Below are 18,603 nucleotides of genomic sequence, written 5' to 3'. Positions count from 1 at the left end.
AGAGTCGGAAACGACTAGCACGCATGTGCGGGGGAACCTTTACCTTTATCACTGTCGCTCACTAGGTGCTGCCTAGGCTGATGCTCTGCCAGTCCCCAACTGACATTGATCTATTGATGGCCATCTAAGGATGGATGTAGGGCATCCATATCTAATTATGACTTGACTCAGAAAATGACATGAACTACACTATATAAAAGGCCTTTGCAGCATCTTATGACAGATACATACATTATTGATCAGAAAGATAAATTTCAGACTTGAATTTTTTTTTCTCCCCATGGAAATTCATGGATCTCCTGAAATTCATCAGCTGCTGGTGGAGAAGAAGCACTGCTCTGACCAGGCGAGGAAGCGAACGAGGTCGCCCTTCAGCCGAGACTACAACATATAAATTTGACCATTATTAAATCCAAATTTGCCAACTTCTGCCGGTGCCATTTCCCAGCTCAGCACTGGAATGTCTTGCAAAGGAGGACAGGCAGGTCTCCATCCCATGTGGGGGATGGGGGGGCTTTGATAGGTTGTGAGCTGCCCAGAATTGTCCTGGAGTTGGGTGGTGCCTACACAGAATGAATTATTGTTGTTATTTCCGCTTATCATCTGTGCATGACTCTATCATTTCTGCCTCGTCTCTACTGGTTTTATGCAAATCCCAAAGGAGCATCAATGTTCCTGTTGAAAGGCCAACCTCCCTCTCCCGCCCCCTCCCCCTGTGGATTTCCATTGCTGATCTTTTCCACCCTCCCCTTTCTTCCTGGAGGGGCGTCTTGCCTGGCCTGGGAATTTGGCCAGGCTGCGTGCAGAAGCTGGCGTGGCCGGTTCCTGTGTGTCAGTGAACCTGTGGGAGGAACCTTTGGCCTGTGCTCTTGGGAGGACCCAATTCCCTCTGGGTCTTTGCTGGAGGACCGTCAGGTCAGGATAAGGGAGACCCGGCTCTTTAGCCATCGGCCACCAGGGTATCTCCGCTTATCCTTTTCCCTCAGAGGAAAACACAACTCAGGTCGCAGGAAACTCTGATGACAGAAACAATGGCTCTTATCGGTGCCTAAATTTAGGGCCCGGAAAACAGGGAATATCTTGGAAACTTTTCCTGTTTACCTGGCACTGCGCTGGAAAAGGCAGGGCTGCCCTGGGCTGCTTGTTCCAAAGAGGGTCAAGATTCTCTGGCCGGAAAGGCCCAGCTCAGCTTCTGCCTGCTGCCCTGGTGGGAAAAAGACGTCCATTGGGTGCAGCAAGAAATCTTGCGCATCTAAGAGACCCTCCAGAGCTGCCAGTGGAGCTTCAGCTGGCTGCCTCCCTCCGGAGTGGTATGCCAGGGAGGGAGGGAGGAAAGAGAGGAAGGGAGGGAGGGAAGGAAGGAAGGAAAGGGAGGGAGGGGAGGAAGGAAGGAGAGGGAGGGAGAGAAGGAAGGAAGGAGAGGAAGGGAGAGAAGGAAGGGAGGAGAGGGAGGGAGGGAAGGAAGGAAGGAAAGGGAGGAATGATGGAAAGGGAGGGAGGGAGAGAAGGAAGGAAGGAAGGAGAGGAAAAGAGTGAAGGAATGAAGGAAAGGGAGGGAGGGAGGGAGGGAAGGAAGGAAAGGGAGGGAGGGAGGCAATAAGAGACTCATCTCCTGGTGGCAGAAGCAGCCCTTCTCTCAGCACCATTACGAGCAGCTCTATTCCACTGATACGAATTCTTGCATCTCCCACCATGTCTCATCTCGTGACGGTGGTCTCACCCCCCCCCCCGCCAGGGTCCAACCAGAGAACACAGCCATTCAACTGCAGGCAGAGCGTAGGTGGCAGGGGAAAAAATGCTCCGTGGCAGAGCACATCTGCAACTCAGGGCTGAATTGAAGGGGTTCCTGGTGTTCTTGGTTCTTTCCATGCAGATGTTTCACTAACAGGCTGGGCAAGGAGGAGGTGACCTACTTTGTCAGTGAAATACCTGCATGAAAATAAGAGAACACCAAGGACCCAACATAAGGTACTAAAGCTACTGAGGGCCATAAAATCCTGCATGTTCTAAAGAAGGCGAAACTGTTCTCAAAATCCTGGGTTGGGGTCTCCACTGATGCCAACTGGAAGATCCGAAAGAGGGGAAGGGAAGCTTCACGTCGCATTCTGTGGCCCTGTGAATTTGAAGAGCCCGAGGACTCCAAGCTCCTGCTTGCTTGGCAGCTGCTACCGCATTTTGGGCCTTCTCTGCTTGAAGACATCTAGGGAGCTTATCGATCCTGAGGAAATACAGGGATCCTGGGTGATCCTGGGCGAGGTGAGCTCTGCTTCCTGTGGGCTGTATCCCAGTAGGAAGGGAACCCACCACTTCTTACTCAAGGAGCCAACCTCTGATCAGGATGCATAGGACGACTGTCACCTGCCCTCGAAGATCGGCAAGAAGCTTCCCTGGAGCCGGGTTTCATCAGCGCTCAGACTCGCTCACCTCGGCGACTTAAGGTGGGACTGGCACCCCTGGACCCCCTTGGAGGGGTCTGTCTGGTGGCCCCAGAACTTCCTGAGTGGCTGGTACCTGCTGGGTGCGAGGGGGCACACGTGGTGCTCTCGGACTGTCCCCTTAGGGTGCCCCTCCAGGGCTCCCCCCACGCCTGCCTCCCTCGTTGGTTCCCCTCCCCGTGCAGCCTTCGGGGGTCCTCCGCCAGCAGCTAAGAGTTGCAGGCCATGCCCTCTTCTGGGAAAGTAGGGCAGGAGGAGTCTGGTGGTACAGCAGGGGCAGCCTCCGAAGAGGTTCACTGGGATTCTGTGGAGCTCCTCCGGAGCCAGAAAGGAAAAAGGAGAGACGGGCAGTTCTTGGGAGCGGGGGGGGGGGGGGGAGAGTGGACAATTTCAGAGCATCGGAATGGAAAGCGGCCTAAAACCGGATCGAAACCGCGGCTGCTGTATCCGGAGGGCTGGGATTGTCGTCGGGTTCGAGGTTCGAGCCAAGGGCACTGGCGGCCCTCGCGGACGGAGAGCGAGCAGCCGGGGGGGGGGGAGGGCAGAGACCGGGCGACCTTTCTCCTCCTCCGCCCCCTCCCGGCGCGCGCCTTCGGGGGCCTGCCTTTCTCGGCCTGGGCCAAGCCGGGCGGCGCTCGCTCGCTCTGGCCGAACCCCCGAGAGCGGGAGCGCTCAAGGCCGTCACCCGCGGAAGCACTGGAGGGCGGAGGGGGGCTCCTGCTCGCCCCGGCCCTAGCGTGGGGAAAGATGCCCGGCCGCCCCCCCGCGGTCCTTTTGGTGAAGGTGAGCCCATAACGGCACCATCTGCCGCAAGCATGAAAAGGCCCCGGGCAGGAGGCGTCCGGAGACTGGCTGGGCTGGGAGAAAGACACTGGCCTTAAAGGTTCCGGGGGGGGGGGGAAAGTCCACGGCGCGCAGCCCAGGTCCCTCCTCCTCCTCCTCCTCCTCCTGCAGGCTCCCTCTGCCCTCTAGCTTTGGAATCTCTGCTTCGCTTTCAGGCCGCATTTTACCAACCCGCGACATCCGACGGAAATAGCTTTATAACAAACCGTCTGAAATAACTATGGCTGTTACCGAATGACAACTATCCCGAGATGGGCTGCAAACAAACATCCCGCCCCAAATCCTGAATTCAGGTAGTTTGCGAAGTTCGGCCCGAACTTAGCGTCGTCTCTGGTGCTAATCCGATCCGATGTTTTTAACGACGGCGAACGACCAGCGAGAGGAGGACTCTCTGCTGCGCCCCCCGCCCCCCCCTCTTTCACAAACAGACGGCGCGACGCAAGCCCCGCCCCCCGATGGGCAAAACCGCTCGAGCCGAAGAGGATTTTCAGCCGTGCGAAGAACCGACCAGCCAAATGCTGAATAAAGCTTGTTAATCGGTACCAAACCAGAAACAAGCGCTCCTCAAGGGGGGAAATCAAAGTTACAAGATTAGGCGTCCCTTTAACGGCAGCACCGTTGGAGAAACGTCTCAGACGGAGGACCCTCCCCCCCCCCCGCCCAGGAGCAACGCCTTGCAGGCTTTATTCCTATCATTCCCAGTGAACATACATGTTCAGCCATGCTCCTGGTGTACATGGCTACAGCTCCACCACTTTCTGCAGAAAGAGAATATCTAATTCTGAAGGAACTCTGCAGGGGACAGATGGCCCTAGGGAAATCTTCCTTGCCTCCCAGCTAGGCTCAAGAATTGTTGAGAGCAGGGGGGGGGCTTGGAGCCCCCCTGGATTCAATGGAGACTGTCATTTGGACAAGGGAGGGGAGGGCATAAGCTGGTCCCGCTCCTCCTTGCCAAGGGAGGCATCCATCAGAGGATGCCCAGGCCGTAAGCGGGGCAGGCCACCTCCTCTTCTAGTGCCACACAGGGGAGTCCGTTGGGGGGAGGAGGAAGGGGGACAGTCCATAGGAGGGTCATCCACCCCAACGGGGGAGGGGGGTAGGGAGGGAGGAGCATGCTACCTGTAATTCCTAGTTTTTGTCAGTGGAGGCTGTCAAATTATGGCCTCATTCTTTTGCCATCTGAGCTCCTCAAACACCATCAGAGGTTCACAGAACCAGCAGGAGGGCAAAGGCCATGGAGATGAATGGGAAGGTCAAAAGGCACCTGACTGAATAGAATAGAGCTGGAAGGGGCCTTGGAGGTCTTCTAGTCCAGCCTCCTGCTCAAGCAGGAGAATCTATACTGTCTCAGATAGGTGAATGTCTAGTCTTTTCTTAAAAACCTCCACGATTTCTGGTGGCAAGCTGTTCCACTGGTTGATTGTCCTCACTGTCAGGAAGTTTCTCCTTAATTCCAGGTTGCTTCTCTCTTTGGCCAGTTTTCAACCGTTGTTTCTCGTTCTTCCCTCTGGTGCTCTGGTGAACAACCTGGCCCCCTCTGCCTTTTGGCAGCCCCTCAGATACTGGAACGCTGCTATATGACTGCAGAGGGTCCAAAGCGCCCCCAGGTGTGAAGGGGCCATTGGCCCTTTGTCCTGGGTCCTCACATGCCTGGCAAGGGCTGTAGGCATCCTCTGACTCTCCCCCATGAGGGGGTCTAGGGGCAGGAAGGCTGGGGCAGCAGGTGGGTCTTCTCTCTGGGGCTCACAGATGATGGAGGACAAAGCCTCCTGGGGGCTGTAAAGGTAGTGGACTTCATCTCAGCAGGATCAGTAATGGGATGGATGAGGCTGTCCCCTCAAAGCTGGGGAGGTCAGCCTGGCCGGTTTAATCCCAGGTCAGTTTCGGTCCAGCAACCCACCCTTGGCCGTTTTCCCCAGAAGGTAAACGACTGGGACCCATGTGCAGAAGGGCCCACAAGTATGAAAAGCAAACTGGAATAATAGAAGCTTTATTCTAAAAGTGTGTGTGGGGGGGAAACCACATTTCCTCCCCCTGTGAGCAAACCCTTAAAAGGGCACCGGCCGTAGGTGGGAAGCGGTCCTGGTGCCAGTAAAATCACAAGTGGCACATTGCAAGAATCATCCTGTCAAAGTTCTGGTTGAAAAGCCCAACAAAGTAAATCCACCGGAGACATTGCAATCTCTAATGTAAGACTTTATTAGGCACAGCATACAGGCAGGTAGAAGGAATTCCAGCTCTGGCAATCTGGCGAGAAAAAGATAATTAAGAGAGTAAAACCTCCCCTCCCCTCTGACGGTTCAGGCCACACTGTCCGACTAGTCTCCAAACGGTTCCGTGAGAAGAAACTCTGTTTGCCAAAACGTCTCTTCTGCGACCTCGGCTCCCACACCGACAGAAACCACCTGGGCGCTCCAAACCTTTCCCCTCCCCTTCTCCCCCCCTAACCGTAGGAGAGCTGGAAGCAGCACGGTGGCAGCACACAAGGGGTCCTCAGAGCCTGACCCAGCCCTCAAATGGCATAAAGGGGCAGCAAGACTGTGCAGCAGAGCACCAGATGGTCTTGTGGTTTGCATTTGTGCAAAATATTCTGTAAATACAACCCCAAACACCCCCTGAATGCAGATATTTGCCTGCTGAACCAGTGACCTACGGGGGCGGGGGGGGGACCCGCATATCCGAACTTAACAGTCCTTGAACCTGGCCTGACCCTTCCAGCCTGGAGGTCAGCCGCACCTGCTTTTAACTGATGGGGGTGGGGGCTTCATGGAGGTGGTGGAGCCCCCTCCCTCTCCTAGACAGGGGCCTGATCAGCTGGAGGGAAGAAGCTGGGGAAGGGCTGGGGCTAGGGTTACACACCGCTCTTCCGGGGAACCTTTGCAATGAACCGTCCTGGCAGTGCTATTTTCTACAACTTAGCTGTTTGCTCGGGTTGCTGTTTTGGTGATTATGAATTCTGATTCTGGATTGTTTTTACTAGGCAGGTTCTATCAAGTGGTAGACAAATTTCAGAAAGAAATGACACCTGTCCAGTTGTGAAGATGCAGAAGTGTGAAAAACACACTTTGTGGCTTAAGCAATCGGAAGGCCCCTGGCTAAAGCGCCCGGCCCCGGAGGGGGCTCCCTTTTGCCAGACGAGCCACCGGGCAGGGATGCCAGCAGAGCAAGCGGAGCAAACGCTTGATGGCTTAGAAGAGCCGGAAGGAGCCGGCGAATGCCAGTCTCGGGGGGGGGGGGGGAGGAACCACTTTCTCTGAGACATCATCACAACCTCCTTGCTCCATCACGGGTGTCAGATGACACGCCAAGCCTGCTTCTTCCCGGAGAAGACAGACCCACCCATCGGTGACACGAGTGCCAGGAACAGCAAGGCTGCATTACCGCAGGGCGTCTTCCATGATGTTTGTGTGTGGGGGGGGTCCCCTTCAAATCAGCCCTGGAACTGCAGGAATTGGTGAGGGGAGGGGACAGGTTGGCTGTACAGAACTTTAATTGTGGGAACATGTTTTACTTTACCTCAGTTTACTTTTACAGGGCTTGTGGGGGGCGGGCAAACTTCCTCCCAGTTTTCTCACCTGTTGTGGAGGCAGACACGTTTACCAGCTTATTATTTGCCCCTCTCTGCGAGGAAAGGCCCGGAGGATTTAATTCAAAGCCCGGAAGGGAGCCAAGGTTTTCCCTCATCACAGCCAGGAGCTTCCTAAAGCAGAGCCTGCCTCCTGCTCCTCCAGAAGGTAAGCAGCTTTCCCTGCCTGCCAGGTTAACGCCAACCACCCCTGCGGAGCAGGAGGCGGAACTGAAAGGGTCACCCAGGGAGGGACAACCCCCCCCCCCCGAAACCCTGTAGGGAAAACCAATTCAGGAAGCTTGGGAAACCCTGGAAAACAAGATAAAGTCCCACACAGAAACAATAAACTAGCGTAGTTATAGAAAGAGCTCTCTGACAAAAAAGGACTAATATAAAAAAAATGGAAAGAGGGATTTGTAACCAAAACAGAATACCAGCAAATAGCCCAAATCTGCAAAGACTAAGTCGAGAACCTTAAGGCTCAGAAAGAGCAAAAAATGCCAAAAATAACGGGTGGGGTTTTCTTTGACCTATAAGCACCAAGAGGAACTGGTCGCTCCATTGATTGAAGATGGCAAGGAAATGAAAGGTAACAAGAAAAGAAGCAAAACTTCTGTTTTTTAAACAAGGAAAAAAATCTCCAATCTATCAAAAGCGGCACCGTGGGAGACAGAACAAGATAGGCAAGGATTTGGCAAGAGAAGGATTTGCCTCCTTTGGGTGGGCATTTACATCCCAGGGTCTTCATGATTTCAGGGCCACTGGACAGAATCTTTTAGGGGAACCGCCAGTGGGCTGGAAAACAGCTGAGGCCACTCCAACCTTTGAAGAGGGAAAGGGAGATCCAGGAAACTACGGGCCGAACGGCTTGACATGAATTAATACGTGGGAAAATTCTGGAAAAGGCACAGTAATCAAGCAGCAGGTTTGTGAACATCCAGAAATGAATAAGGCCATTCCTGGAAGCCAGGGTGCAGTTCTTAAAAACAGCTCGTGCCAAATAAACCTTATTACCTTCTTGGATAAAGTGACTAAATTAACGGACCTGGTAAATGCTGTGAACATCATATACTTGGACGTCCGTAGGGCATTTGACAAAGTGGACCACAGTATGGCAAGAGAGAACAACGGGGGAACAGATGGCCTCACCACCGGAGGGATTTGCCAGCCGCTGACCAATGCACCCAGCCTGTGGCCCTGAATGGAGCTGTGAGGTCTCCGTACGGAGGGAGGGAAGCACACGGTGGAGTACCCCAAAGCTCTGTCTTAGGCCCAACGTTGCAATAGAGCTGGAAGGGACCTTGGAAGTTTTCTAGCTCAAGCAGGAGACCCTAAGTCATTTCAGACAAGGGGCCGTCCAGTCTCTTCTTAAAAACCTCTAGTGATGCAGAACCTACAACTTCTGGAGACAAGCTGTTCCATTGGTTGTTCTCACTCTCAGGAAATTTCTCCTTAATTCTAGGTTGCTTCTCTCCTTGATTAGTTTCCATTCATTGCTTCTTATCCTGCCTTGTCTTTTGGAGAATTTGACCCCTCTTCTTTGTGGCAGCCCCTCAAATATTGGAATACTGCTATCATGTCCCCCCACCCCCATCCTTTTCTCTAGACTAGCCAAACCCAAATTCTGCAACCGTTCTTCATAGGTCTTAGTCGACAGATCTTTGATCATTTCAGTTGCTCATCTGAACTTTTTCCAAAATCTCAACATCTTTTTTGTAGTTGGGTGACCAAAGTTGATTGCAGTATTCCAGGTATGGTCTTTTATTAGGGTTTTATAAAGTGATACTAATACTTCGTGTGGTTTTGATTCTATGCCTGTTTATACAACCCAGGATTGTATTAGCTTTTCCGGTTGCTGCCGCACACGGCTGGCTCATATCCAAGTGATCGTCCACTAGGACTCCGCGGTCCTTCTCAAAGTGGCTGTTTTTGAGCCAGGTCTCACCTAACCTGTACTTATACTTTTGGTTTTTCCTGCCTAAACGTAAACTGCTGCTTTTCTCCACATTAAAATTCATTTTGTTACCTTGTTCAAGTCTGTCAAGATTTTTTTGGATCCTGAGCTTGTCTTCAGGGATGTTGGCGATTCCTGCCAATTTAGTGTCATCTGCAAATTTGATGACTTCCCCTTCTATTCCTTCATCTAAGTCATCGATGAAGATATTGAAGAGTCCTGGGCCTAAGACGGAGCCTTGTGGTACACCACTGCTTACTTCCCTCCTTGTAGATGTAGTACCATTAAGGACTACTCACTGAGTACGCTTTGCCAGCCAGCTACAAATCCATCTGGTAATTGTCTATTCAACATTTTTCTAGCTTACCAAGAAGTAGGTTGTGGTCTACTTTCTTGAATGCTTTGCTGAAATCTAAGTATACTATGTCCACAGCATTTCACTGGTCTACTAATTTAGTCACTTTATCAAATAATGAAATAAGATTGTTTTGGCATGATCTGTTAACAAACCCGGGCTGACAACTAGTTAAAACTTTATTTCTTTCTAGGTGTTCAAAGATCTGTTTTTTGATTATCTTTTCCAGGATCTTCCCAGGTATTGATGTTAGGCTGATTGGTCTGTAGTTTTCTGGGTCTGTTTTTCCCCCTTTCTTGAAGATGGGAACCACATCAGCGCTTTTCCAATCCTAAGGTACCCTAAGTGCTTTTGAGATAACATCTGCCAGTTCCCTTCAGAACTCTGGGATGTATATTGTCAGGTACCCGTGATTTCTATTTGTCAAGATCAGCCATGTGTTTTACCATTTTCTTGCTTATTTTTTATTTCTAGTCCATCTTTTAGTTTTTTGGGTAGGTTGGTCTATAGTTTATTGTGTGAAGACTGATGCAAAGAATGAGTTAAGGAGCTCTGCGTTCTGTCTACTGCCTGTTACTTCCCTGCCATCTTCTCACTAGAGGACCAACTGTTTCCTTAACTTTTTTTGTTATTTATATGTTGAAAGAAACTTTTGTTATCTTTCACTTTTGTTGCAAGTCTTTGTTCATTCTGAGCCTTTGCTTTCCTGACTTCATCTTTGTCTGCTGATAATCGGCCTTAGTTAGGTGTCCCTCCTTCCATTTTTTGTACTCGTCCTTTCTCTCTTTCAGTTTGTCTGAGAGATCTTTCTGCAGCCATGCTGGTTTCTTCTTGACTTTTTCTTCTTCAATGGTATTGTGCTGGACTGGGTTTTTATGATCTCATTTTTCAGAGCTTCCCACCCCTTTAGGATTTTTATCCATGGAATCCTTGCTAGGCTCTCTCCGAGTTTCTTAAAATCAGCTCTATTAAACTTTAAGATACTGATTGGATTGCGTTCTACTGCTTGCGTTTGTACTGACTTCCAGTAGGACGTGGTCACTCTCGCCCAAAGTTCTGGGTGACTTCAACTCCCCTTTATCACTTCTTTTCTATTCGTAAGAACTAGCTCCAGTGTAGCTTTTTCTATAGGTCCCTCATCTACCTTTTGGATGACAAAGTTGTCGGCTAGATTGGTTAGGAATCTGTTTGATCTCCCACTTGCTGCAGAGTTTGTCTCCCAGCTGATACCTGGATAGTTAAAGCTCCCGTTACTTCTTCATCTTCATCAGTGAGTTAGCTGAGGGGTTAGAAGGGGAACTCATCAAATTTGCCGACAACAGTTGGGGGGAATTGCTAACACGTTGGAAGATAGACTGAAAAGTTCAGAAGCACGTTGACAGGCTTGAGCATTAGGCCCAACCCAATAAGATGAAGTTCAGTGGTGAGAAAAAGCAGGTCCTGCACATAGGCAGGAGAAAGATGAGGCCCAGGTACAGGATAGGCAGGGCAGGGCTCTACCGCGGTGCCTGTGAGAGGGATCCAGGCGTCCTGCACCATCACCATTTGAGCGTGAGGTCATCAGTGGGCTGCAGCTCTCAAAAAAGCCTGGACGTAAAGCCCAAATGCCCACAAAGCCAGAGGCCTGCTGCAGGACAAGACCCACCTGGACCTGGCTCCACTGCCAAGGGGGAAGCGCTCCATCTGTCATCCAGGCTTTGGAGGAATGCGCAGGGGGGGGAACGCGTGCAAGTCTTCGCCCCATTTCAAGACAAATGGCCAAAGAGTAGCAGCCTTTGCATTCTTTCCAGCTACGATAAAATGTATTTCAGTTCTAAAAAGTTTACATTTCATAAAAATCCTACAATCCCAGTTTTCAAAGAAGTGCCAGCAGCGTCTCCTTAACATTGCAATGAAGCGCACAGAGCCTGAGAGGCACTCGGAAAATGGGGCAGCAGCCGTTTCGGCCTGGGCGTAAGGAAGCCGGCAGTCCTGTTGGGGAACCGGTTCCGTCTCGGCTCTTCTGCACCAAAGGGAGACAGAGCTTTTCAGAGCTGCGGCAAGCTTAGCCAGGCTGCTCTGGAGCTGAAGCGCCTTACGGTCCGCACGGAAGTGCCGGATTTGGGGGGGGGAAACCTCAGAAGTCACAGGGCGGCCTCTCGCCAGGAAGGCGTTCTGCACTGCTGGCCCCAGCCCAGCCCACCTGCTGCTCGGCTGACTTCAGGCACGGTTGGATCTAGAAAGGGAGAGATGCACATTCGAATGCAATTCTGCCCCTCCCCCCCCCGCAACTCAGCCCAGAGAGGAAAGAAGGTGAAGATGGAAGGTGCCCCCCCAAGGTTCAGGGGGAGGGGGAGGATCTCCTTGCCACAGGGCCCAGAACTCTTGCAGAGTTCATCCAGGCCAGACCCCAAAGGTGGCGGGGGGGGGGAGAACTGGGTAAATTCTGCCTCTCGAGAGGGGCTTCTGGAGCCCCCACCCGGCACAAGCGACCAAGCCCCTTGCTGTGGCAGGAGTCTTCGAGCACCGCACTCCCCCCCCTTCAGGAGCAAGGAGGGTGAGGAAGCAGCAGCTCTCACCTGGACCGGCTGGCTAAGGCCCACGAGGGACCGCAGCGTGTTGCTGTAGTACCCCAGGAGGAATTCTCCCCCCGCTTTGGGGAGGCCCTCAGCCCCGAGATAGACCTGCAAGCAAGGGAGCCGCCGTCAACTTTTAGCGGGACAAGGAGAGCAGCCGAGCAGAGGAAAAGCCCGGGAAACGTCCTTCACCTGCTTTGCCCCGTCCTCGGAGGAAATTTCATTGTCCTGCACCCAAACGTAGGTGACGTAGTCGTTCACGTGTCGGAAGGCCACCTGCCGGGCGAGAGGAAGAGCTGCAAGGGCCCCCGGCGGGAGGGAGCCCATGTCCAGCCCAGCTGTCCCTTCAGGAGGCTTCAGCCCAGTGGGAAGCAGCCAGACGGGGCCCCGCAAGGGACCTTTCTCCCCGGAGCCCATCATTTATTTTCTGGGCAGGGAGGAGCTGTTGCCCATCCCTCGAGTCTTAAACATGGGAAGAGGGTCTTCCCCAGCAGAGGCTGCTGCTCCGACCGTGGAGGTGGCTGGCTTGCTCCCCTCTTGCAAGACCGAGTCACTGTTGAGGAAGCTGGGAAAATGGCCTCTTTCTGGCCAGAGAAGGCGGCCTCAGGACAGCCCGCGTGCTCTGGAAGAGCCGTGGTGCCCGGGCAGCAAAGCAGGGCCGGGCCTGAGCACCAGCCTGGGCCCCACCCCCCCTTACCCTGTAGAGCCCAATCCAGTCCCAGGCACTGCTGCAGAATTCTGGAGCGGTGACGTAGCTGACTATGGCATCCTGCTCAGCACTCCAGGTGCCCAGCGGGCACAGCACAACCAGGGGCTCCACCTGCAGGGGCTCCACCTGCAGGAACAAAGCCACCACCCAAGATGAGAAAGGCCATGGAGCCCCCCACCTCCCCTGAACGCTGCCGGGCTCTGTTCCTTCCCCCTTGGCGCCCAGCCTACTTCACACTTAGGCCCTGCTGCCAGGCTAAGAGGCCCACCCTGTAAAACACAATAAACTGGGATTTAATCTGAGTTTCAGCGTCCAACAGGATTGCTTCGCATTTCAAGTGCTCCATTAAGCCCTATCTGGTTTGGGACTGCCACTCCTCCCCCTGCCCAGAGGCCAGTCCAGAGGAGCCCCAGCCCCAGCCAGCCCGTCCCCCCCTGCCAGGGTCAGTCCCTCCCCCGCCCAATCTTCTTGGTCAGGTGGCACCAGCCCTCCATGCCTCCCCTTGGGGAAAGGAAGCCCGTCGGATTGCCCTTACTCGGCTAAGACCGAGCTTTAGGGCTGGGGGTTTTCTTTTGAGGTGGGCCACTTCTGGATGAAGGTGCATAAGAGAGAAATGTTGCCAATGACCCACGGAGGCCCTGGGGGGCATACCTGTGGGGAGGGGAGTGACACGCAGCCCTCGGGCCATCATCAGGGCTGGCCTTCAAGCAGGGTCTGTGCCCAGGCAATGCTGGCTTATTCAACCCAACCTGGTTAAACAAGCCACAGCTTGCCCTGACGTGTAAGTAGAGACCCCGCCTCAGACTTGCAGGACACTGTTGCTTGCCGGAGGCTTCGACAGGTGCCCCGCAGGGACCCTTCAGTGGCCACAGAACTGGGGGCGTTGGCCAAGTTAAGGGCAGGATGTCCTGCTTCGCTTTAGAGCCCAGTGGCAGAAATGCCCAGGGCCGGTGGGAAAGGCCTGCCCCGGGATGCCAGTCTGGGCCGGGCCCTTCTGTAGCTGGGTGCCAAGTGGGCAGCCCGTCGGCCGGCACCACTGTGTCTCTGAGAGAAGCAGCTGCCCTCGGGGAGCCAGGATACCACCTTCAGCTCAAAGGTGCCGGTAACCGGCTTGTGATCGCTGATGTTGTAGTCCATGTGGCTGGTGTAGCTGCCCAGGGACAGGGACACCCCCACCTCCCTGGGGGCCTCCTTCGGCTCGAGGCAGGGAAGGCATTTTACTCTCCAGAGGATCCGATCGGTCCAAGCGGGCTTCCGCTTCTTCTCACTGCAGAAACAGAAAAGGGGGGGAAAGGACACAGCCAAGCAGCCAGCCCCCCCCACCCTGAGCAGGAGGAGAAGCTGGGCTGGGGGGGGACCTCAAGCGACTTTGCTTTAAAAGCTTTTTAATCTGAAGGGAGGGCTCCCCCCCCTCCGGGAATCAGGAGCCCCACTGGTGCGTAAAAGCCAACAGCTCAGAAGCCTTTTGCCCCCCCCCCCCCCCCCCGCGCGCCAGTTGCAGTTCTGGGTCCAGAAAAGGGCTCATTGTGAAGGAAGCTGCTGCTGCTGCCTGGTGAGCGCACCTTGGGCTGGTCTGAGTGGGCGTAACAGATGCACTCGTTCACTTTTTAGCTCCTTGGGTCAGCTGCCGTTGTTACTATTTTAAATGCTTTCTGAGTCCTGCTTTTTTTGCAGCTGTTTTGGGTTCCTCCTGGCAGCCCATAAAGAGCCAGGGGAGGCTCGCTGCTGCCCCCTGTGGGCCTCAGGAGGGTCAGACGCCCTGCAGCTTGCACAGATCCGAAAGGCTCCTTCGCCTCCGTCCCCTCACGCCAACTAACGTGCCAGGATCGTCACCCCAGCAACAACTAAGCCAGAAGAGGCGACCGTGCAAAGGTCAGCAGACTCAAGTGGCCCACAGGTCTAAGTTTTCCAAAAGACCCCACATGCGGGGCTCCTCCCCCAGACCCAAGCAGCGCCTCCTCGGCCCTGCAAACAGAGGGAGACGTTAGCACCGCAAGAGGCTCCTTTGAAGGGCAGAGGGACAGCCAGGGTCTGCCCGCCAAGCCACCCCCCCCTCCACACTTCCTGCTTCTGCCCGGGGCCACTGGGAGGCCCTGCTGATTTCTGTGGCTTCTTCTGCCCAGCCAAAGGCCAGCGCAGCAGGCGTCCGGGTCCAAAGCCCCCCGCAAACCTCCTCCGCAAGGACGGAGCAGTTACCTGGTGTCGTACTGGTCCGAGTACAGGTCAAACTTGTAGGTGGGTTTGAACTTCAGAGGGCCCTCCGAGAACTCCTGGAGGAAGAACATCTTCTTCCTGGCCATGTTTAACTGGGAATGGGAAGCAAGAGACCAGGCCCAGGAGCTGCGCCTCGTCCTGGGGGCCACAGCAAGGAGCCCACGGTGGATCCAGCCTAGTCCCCGACCCGCCTTCCTTTCCCAGGGCAGAAAGCCTGGCAAGCAGCTGCCCCACTGGATAATTGGGGGGGGGACCAGATGGGGAATGGCCAAGCAGGATCAGGGGGTAAGACGAGCCATTCCCCTCCACACTCAAACACTCTGTGTGTGTGTGTGTGTGTGTGTGTGCGTGTGTGGAAATTATGGGGGGGCAGTACCTGGTCCTTCTCCCAGAGAAGGTTGAAGCGGCTGCTGCTGATCGACTCTCGGATGAAGTGCAGACCATAGTCCTCGATCCGGAAGTTCAGATCGCCAAACCAGAAGAGAAGCCTGGAAGGAAGGAAGGCAGGCCGAGGGCAGCGAGGGAGGAGGAGGCGTCTACGCCTGTGCCAAGGGCAGCCGGGCCCCGGCCTCTCCTCCTCCTCCGCCACAGTGCAATTCCATCTCGGCAGGCTGTCAGAGCAGCCGGCACTTGGGCACCGGCCCTTCCAAACGGCTGCGGCAGTTACCAAGGGGGGCTTTCAGAAGGGCGGCCCCCTTTCCCCCCTGGCAATTCCCTCCTTTGCTCAGGCAGGCAGCCCCCCCGTCCCACCGAGGATAACACCCTCCCTGCAGAAACCTCACTTCTGTGGGGCCCCCCCGGGAGCCATGTGCCCACCAGTGGTCTCCAAGGCAGCAGAACAGACCCTCCCGGCCGGACCCCCAGGAGCAAAGTTATGGGCAGATCTGGCTAGAACTATTTAGAAACCGTTCTCAGTTGGCTGGGACAAGACGGGTCTCACGGTGTATAAAGGAAACGTGAGGCTGGCTTTGGAATTCTTCTGTTTGGTGTTCAAATCTCTCCTTCTTTTACCCTGCGCAGCTGATGGCTACCTCAGTGCACCTCCGGAGGGCAACCAAGTGGCAGCCAAGGCAGAAGTGGGGATGTCCACCCTTTCTGGACCTGGATGGCCAGCCCCTCCCCTTTCTACCCCTCGCCCATCTCGCTGTGCCGGGCGGCAGGGCCCTGAGGGGGAGGCCACTCACTCGTGGTCCAGGGCCGAGGGGAACTTATTCTCTTCAAAGTGCTGCATTTCCAGGATGTGCTCAAAGTCGTCCAGGCGCTGCTTGGCGTTCTCCAGGTGGGCCGGCAGGTGGCAGTTCAGGAAGCAAACCGAGTGGCCGTAGAGAGACAGGCGGATGGAGACCCCTCCCTTGTTGCCCTGCGAGACAAGAGACGGCGGTTGCCTCCCCACTCCTGGGCTCTGTGTGGGGCGTAGGAGGGGCATATTTTCTGACGCTCTGCCGGGATGAAGCCCTGCCTCCAGGATGGACAAACTCACAGAGAAATAAATACAGGTAGTCCTCCGCTTACAGCCATTCATTTAACGACCTTCAAATTTACACAGCATCAAAAAAGTGATTTATCAGCAGTTCTCACACTTGTGACCGTTGCTGCATCTCCACGGCCACATGAACCAACGTTGGGCACTTGGCAATCGGCATGTATCCACGGTGGTTGCGGCATCCCAGGGCCTGGCACCTACAGCCTTCCTAAGGAGCTTCTGGCAAGCAAAGGCAACCGGGGAAGCCAGATTCGCTTAAGGACCCCATGATTACAACTGCAGCCACTTGCTTAACAACCACAGTAAAAAAACGTCGTAAAATGGGGCACAATTCACTTAACAACTGCCTTGCTTAGCAATGGTAGTCGTAAGTTGAGGACTACCTGTACATTAGGAGCACAGACGCGTCCCTAGATTGCTGTAGTGCTTCTTCATCCCTTTGCTGACAGTTGCCCTGAGGCCAAGAGTTGCGTCACGTTGGGTCACACACTGTTTGCCGGGCTCGTTCAGGGGGTTCTCCAGCAGCAGATGCTCCCCGACACCCAAGGGCCGCCAGGAAGTCAGGGCTTCTACTGGCTGCCCGGCAGGGCAAGGCTGGCCCCTCTCTGAATTTCAGAAGCTTCTGCTTTTAAATTTCACAGCGTTGCTGTCGGTACGGCTTGCTTTGATGCCTTAATGCGGGAAACGTGTATTTTTGATAAATAAAAGATGTGAAATTCCCTACCTGAGGATCTCCATCGCTAGAGATTTTACTGGGGCTTGAAAACTTTCAGTGAGTCCTTTATTAGCAGGCTTTGCAGGTTTTCTTTTTGTAATTAGCATTGCAAATTAAATGCTGGTTATTGCGTATTAGTTCTAATCACAGTGCAATATTTGCCATTTTGCCTGCCTCCATTAGAAAGATGGAAACGTACAAAAAACATTCAGGCAAAAAACGAAGGTGTGCGCGCATGCATGTGCGGCAACTTGGCCACAGCAGAATTTGGTCTTCCTGCTTCTCCTGCATCCACCGTACCTGCGGCTTTAACCGACCGGAGGCCTGGCAAGGTCCCTGTGAAGCAGCTCACCCAGTAGCCGTGCAGGCCGGTGCGGGTAAACTGGCTCCGCACGCCCCGGATGAAGGGCAGGTGGGCTTGCCTGGCGAAGAGGAGGAGAAGGATGCCCTGCATGCGGATGGAAGACACCTGCGTGGGGAAGAGAAGCCGCCCTGAGCCGCGGAGGCAGCGCTTCCACCCAGTGCCCAAAGCTGACCCTGCTCGGAGGGGGCAACGAGCCGGTCCCCCTCTGCCCAAGATCTGCACCGGAGCCCAGAGCAGCGCATCTGCCGGCACACAGAGGGGCCCTCAGACCCCCCCCTCGCTCCCCAGGTGGGGCGAGACCCCCGGGAGCACTTCAGACCGGGCGGGCGCCGGCCTCGGCCAAGCAACCGACCCGGGCCGCCCCTCCTGAAGCTCTTCCCGCTCCGGCAGCCCACGCCCGCACCCCCTCCGGAGCCTTCCCTGCCCCGGTGGCTCCCTCGCTCACCCGGACGTGGCCCAGCGGGGCGAGCGCGGCCGTCAGGGAGGCCGTCCAGGGCTCCTCGAAGGCCAGGTCGGAGAGGAAGCTGAGGATCTGGGAGTTCACCTCCTGCAAGCTGAGCAGCGGCGGAGGCGCCGGTGACGCACCCGGGCCAGGCGGCACCCGAAGCACCGGCCGCCCGCCCGCCCTGCCTCCCTCCCTCCCCCCCCGACGGGCAGCGGAGGCGGCGGAGCCTCTCCCGCCCGGACCCCGCCGCCGCCGCCGCTTCCCGGGGCTGCGGGGCTGCGGAGGCGGCGGCGGCGGCGGCGAGCCGCGGGACACCCACCCGATGGCGTAGAGGTCCACGGGCGGCTCCGCGGCGCCGAGGCGAAGCAGGGTGGCCACCTCGCCGGGGGGCTGCGCGGCGCCCACGTTCCAGGTGACCAGGTGCAGCCTGCGGAGACAGGGCGGTCAGCGGCGGCGGGCGGGCGGGCGGGGAGGGGGGGGAGGCAGCCTCCTCACCGGAGCCGCAGCGCCTCCATCGCCGCCGAGGGGGGGAAGCCGGATGACAGCGGCGGGCAGCGCCGGCCCGGCTCCTCGCCCAGCGCGCGACGTCACGCGCGCTCATTGGCTGCCGTGGCGCAGGCGCACCGCGCCACGGCCCCGCCTCTCCCGCTGGCCTCCCGCGCCCCGCCCTCCCGGGGGCGCTTGGCGCCTGCGCATGGCGACCGGGGGGGGGGATGGCGGGGGCCCCGCGGTCCTGCCGGTCGTCTCTCGGCCGGGGAACCGGAAAGGCGCGCCCGGAGCGAAGCCGGGACGCGGCGGGGGCGGGGTGATGTTCCTCCCGCCGGCTCGGCCGGGAATCAGAATAGAGCCGGAAGGGACCCTGGAGGTCTTCTAGTCCAGCCCCCTGCTCAGGCAGGAGCCCCTGTGCCATTTCAGATCCGGCCTCCCGCCACCTGCCGGGGAGCCCCGTGAGCCGAGTGCGGC

At 55.8% G+C, this 18,603-nt stretch overlaps 1 protein-coding gene and 1 long non-coding RNA gene across 3 annotated transcripts; both read right to left on the bottom strand.

Annotated features, from left to right (window-relative positions):
* Positions 1–512: 512 nt before the first annotated feature.
* On the bottom strand, positions 513–3,657 carry LOC308663931. The gene is made up of 3 exons (XR_014025546.1): positions 3,485–3,657; positions 1,102–1,204; positions 513–563 (listed from the first exon to the last, which is right to left on the bottom strand). It is a non-coding gene; the product is annotated as an uncharacterized lncRNA (long non-coding RNA).
* Positions 3,658–5,458: 1,801 nt separating this feature from the next.
* On the bottom strand, positions 5,459–18,225 carry INPP5K (inositol polyphosphate-5-phosphatase K). Of its 2 annotated transcripts, XM_081314215.1 has the most exons (14): positions 18,136–18,225; positions 17,960–18,067; positions 17,641–17,749; positions 17,184–17,300; positions 15,818–15,993; positions 15,010–15,121; positions 14,616–14,725; positions 13,503–13,686; positions 12,408–12,545; positions 11,903–11,986; positions 11,714–11,818; positions 10,801–11,370; positions 10,386–10,434; positions 5,459–5,525 (listed from the first exon to the last, which is right to left on the bottom strand). In XM_081314215.1, exons 1-12 carry the CDS (start codon positions 18,153–18,155, stop codon positions 11,272–11,274), a joined length of 1,362 nt encoding a protein of 453 aa, XP_081170341.1. In that variant the 5' UTR covers positions 18,156–18,225; the 3' UTR covers positions 5,459–5,525; positions 10,386–10,434; positions 10,801–11,271. The 2 variants fall into 2 exon arrangements, with proteins under 2 accessions (XP_081170341.1, XP_081170340.1); XM_081314214.1 differs by lacking the exon at positions 10,386–10,434.
* Positions 18,226–18,603: the final 378 nt, after the last annotated feature.

Source organism: Vipera berus (genome assembly GCF_964194415.1).
Source record: "Vipera berus genome assembly, chromosome: 1".
Lineage (NCBI taxonomy): Eukaryota > Metazoa > Chordata > Lepidosauria > Squamata > Viperidae > Vipera > Vipera berus.
The sequence above is the reverse complement of the archived record's forward strand: the minus strand, read 5'-3'. Positions and strand labels throughout refer to the sequence as shown.

Coding starts and splice junctions, on each gene's coding strand:
- INPP5K (XM_081314215.1), bottom strand. CDS start 18,155: ATGGAGGCGCTGCGGCTCCG. Junction 17,750..17,959: donor GTGGACCTCTACGCCATCGG/GTGGGTGTCCCG, acceptor GCCGCTGCTCAG/CTTGCAGGAGGTGAACTCCC. Junction 15,994..17,183: donor CCGGCCTGCACGGCTACTGG/GTGAGCTGCTTC, acceptor CTTGTCTCGCAG/GGCAACAAGGGAGGGGTCTC.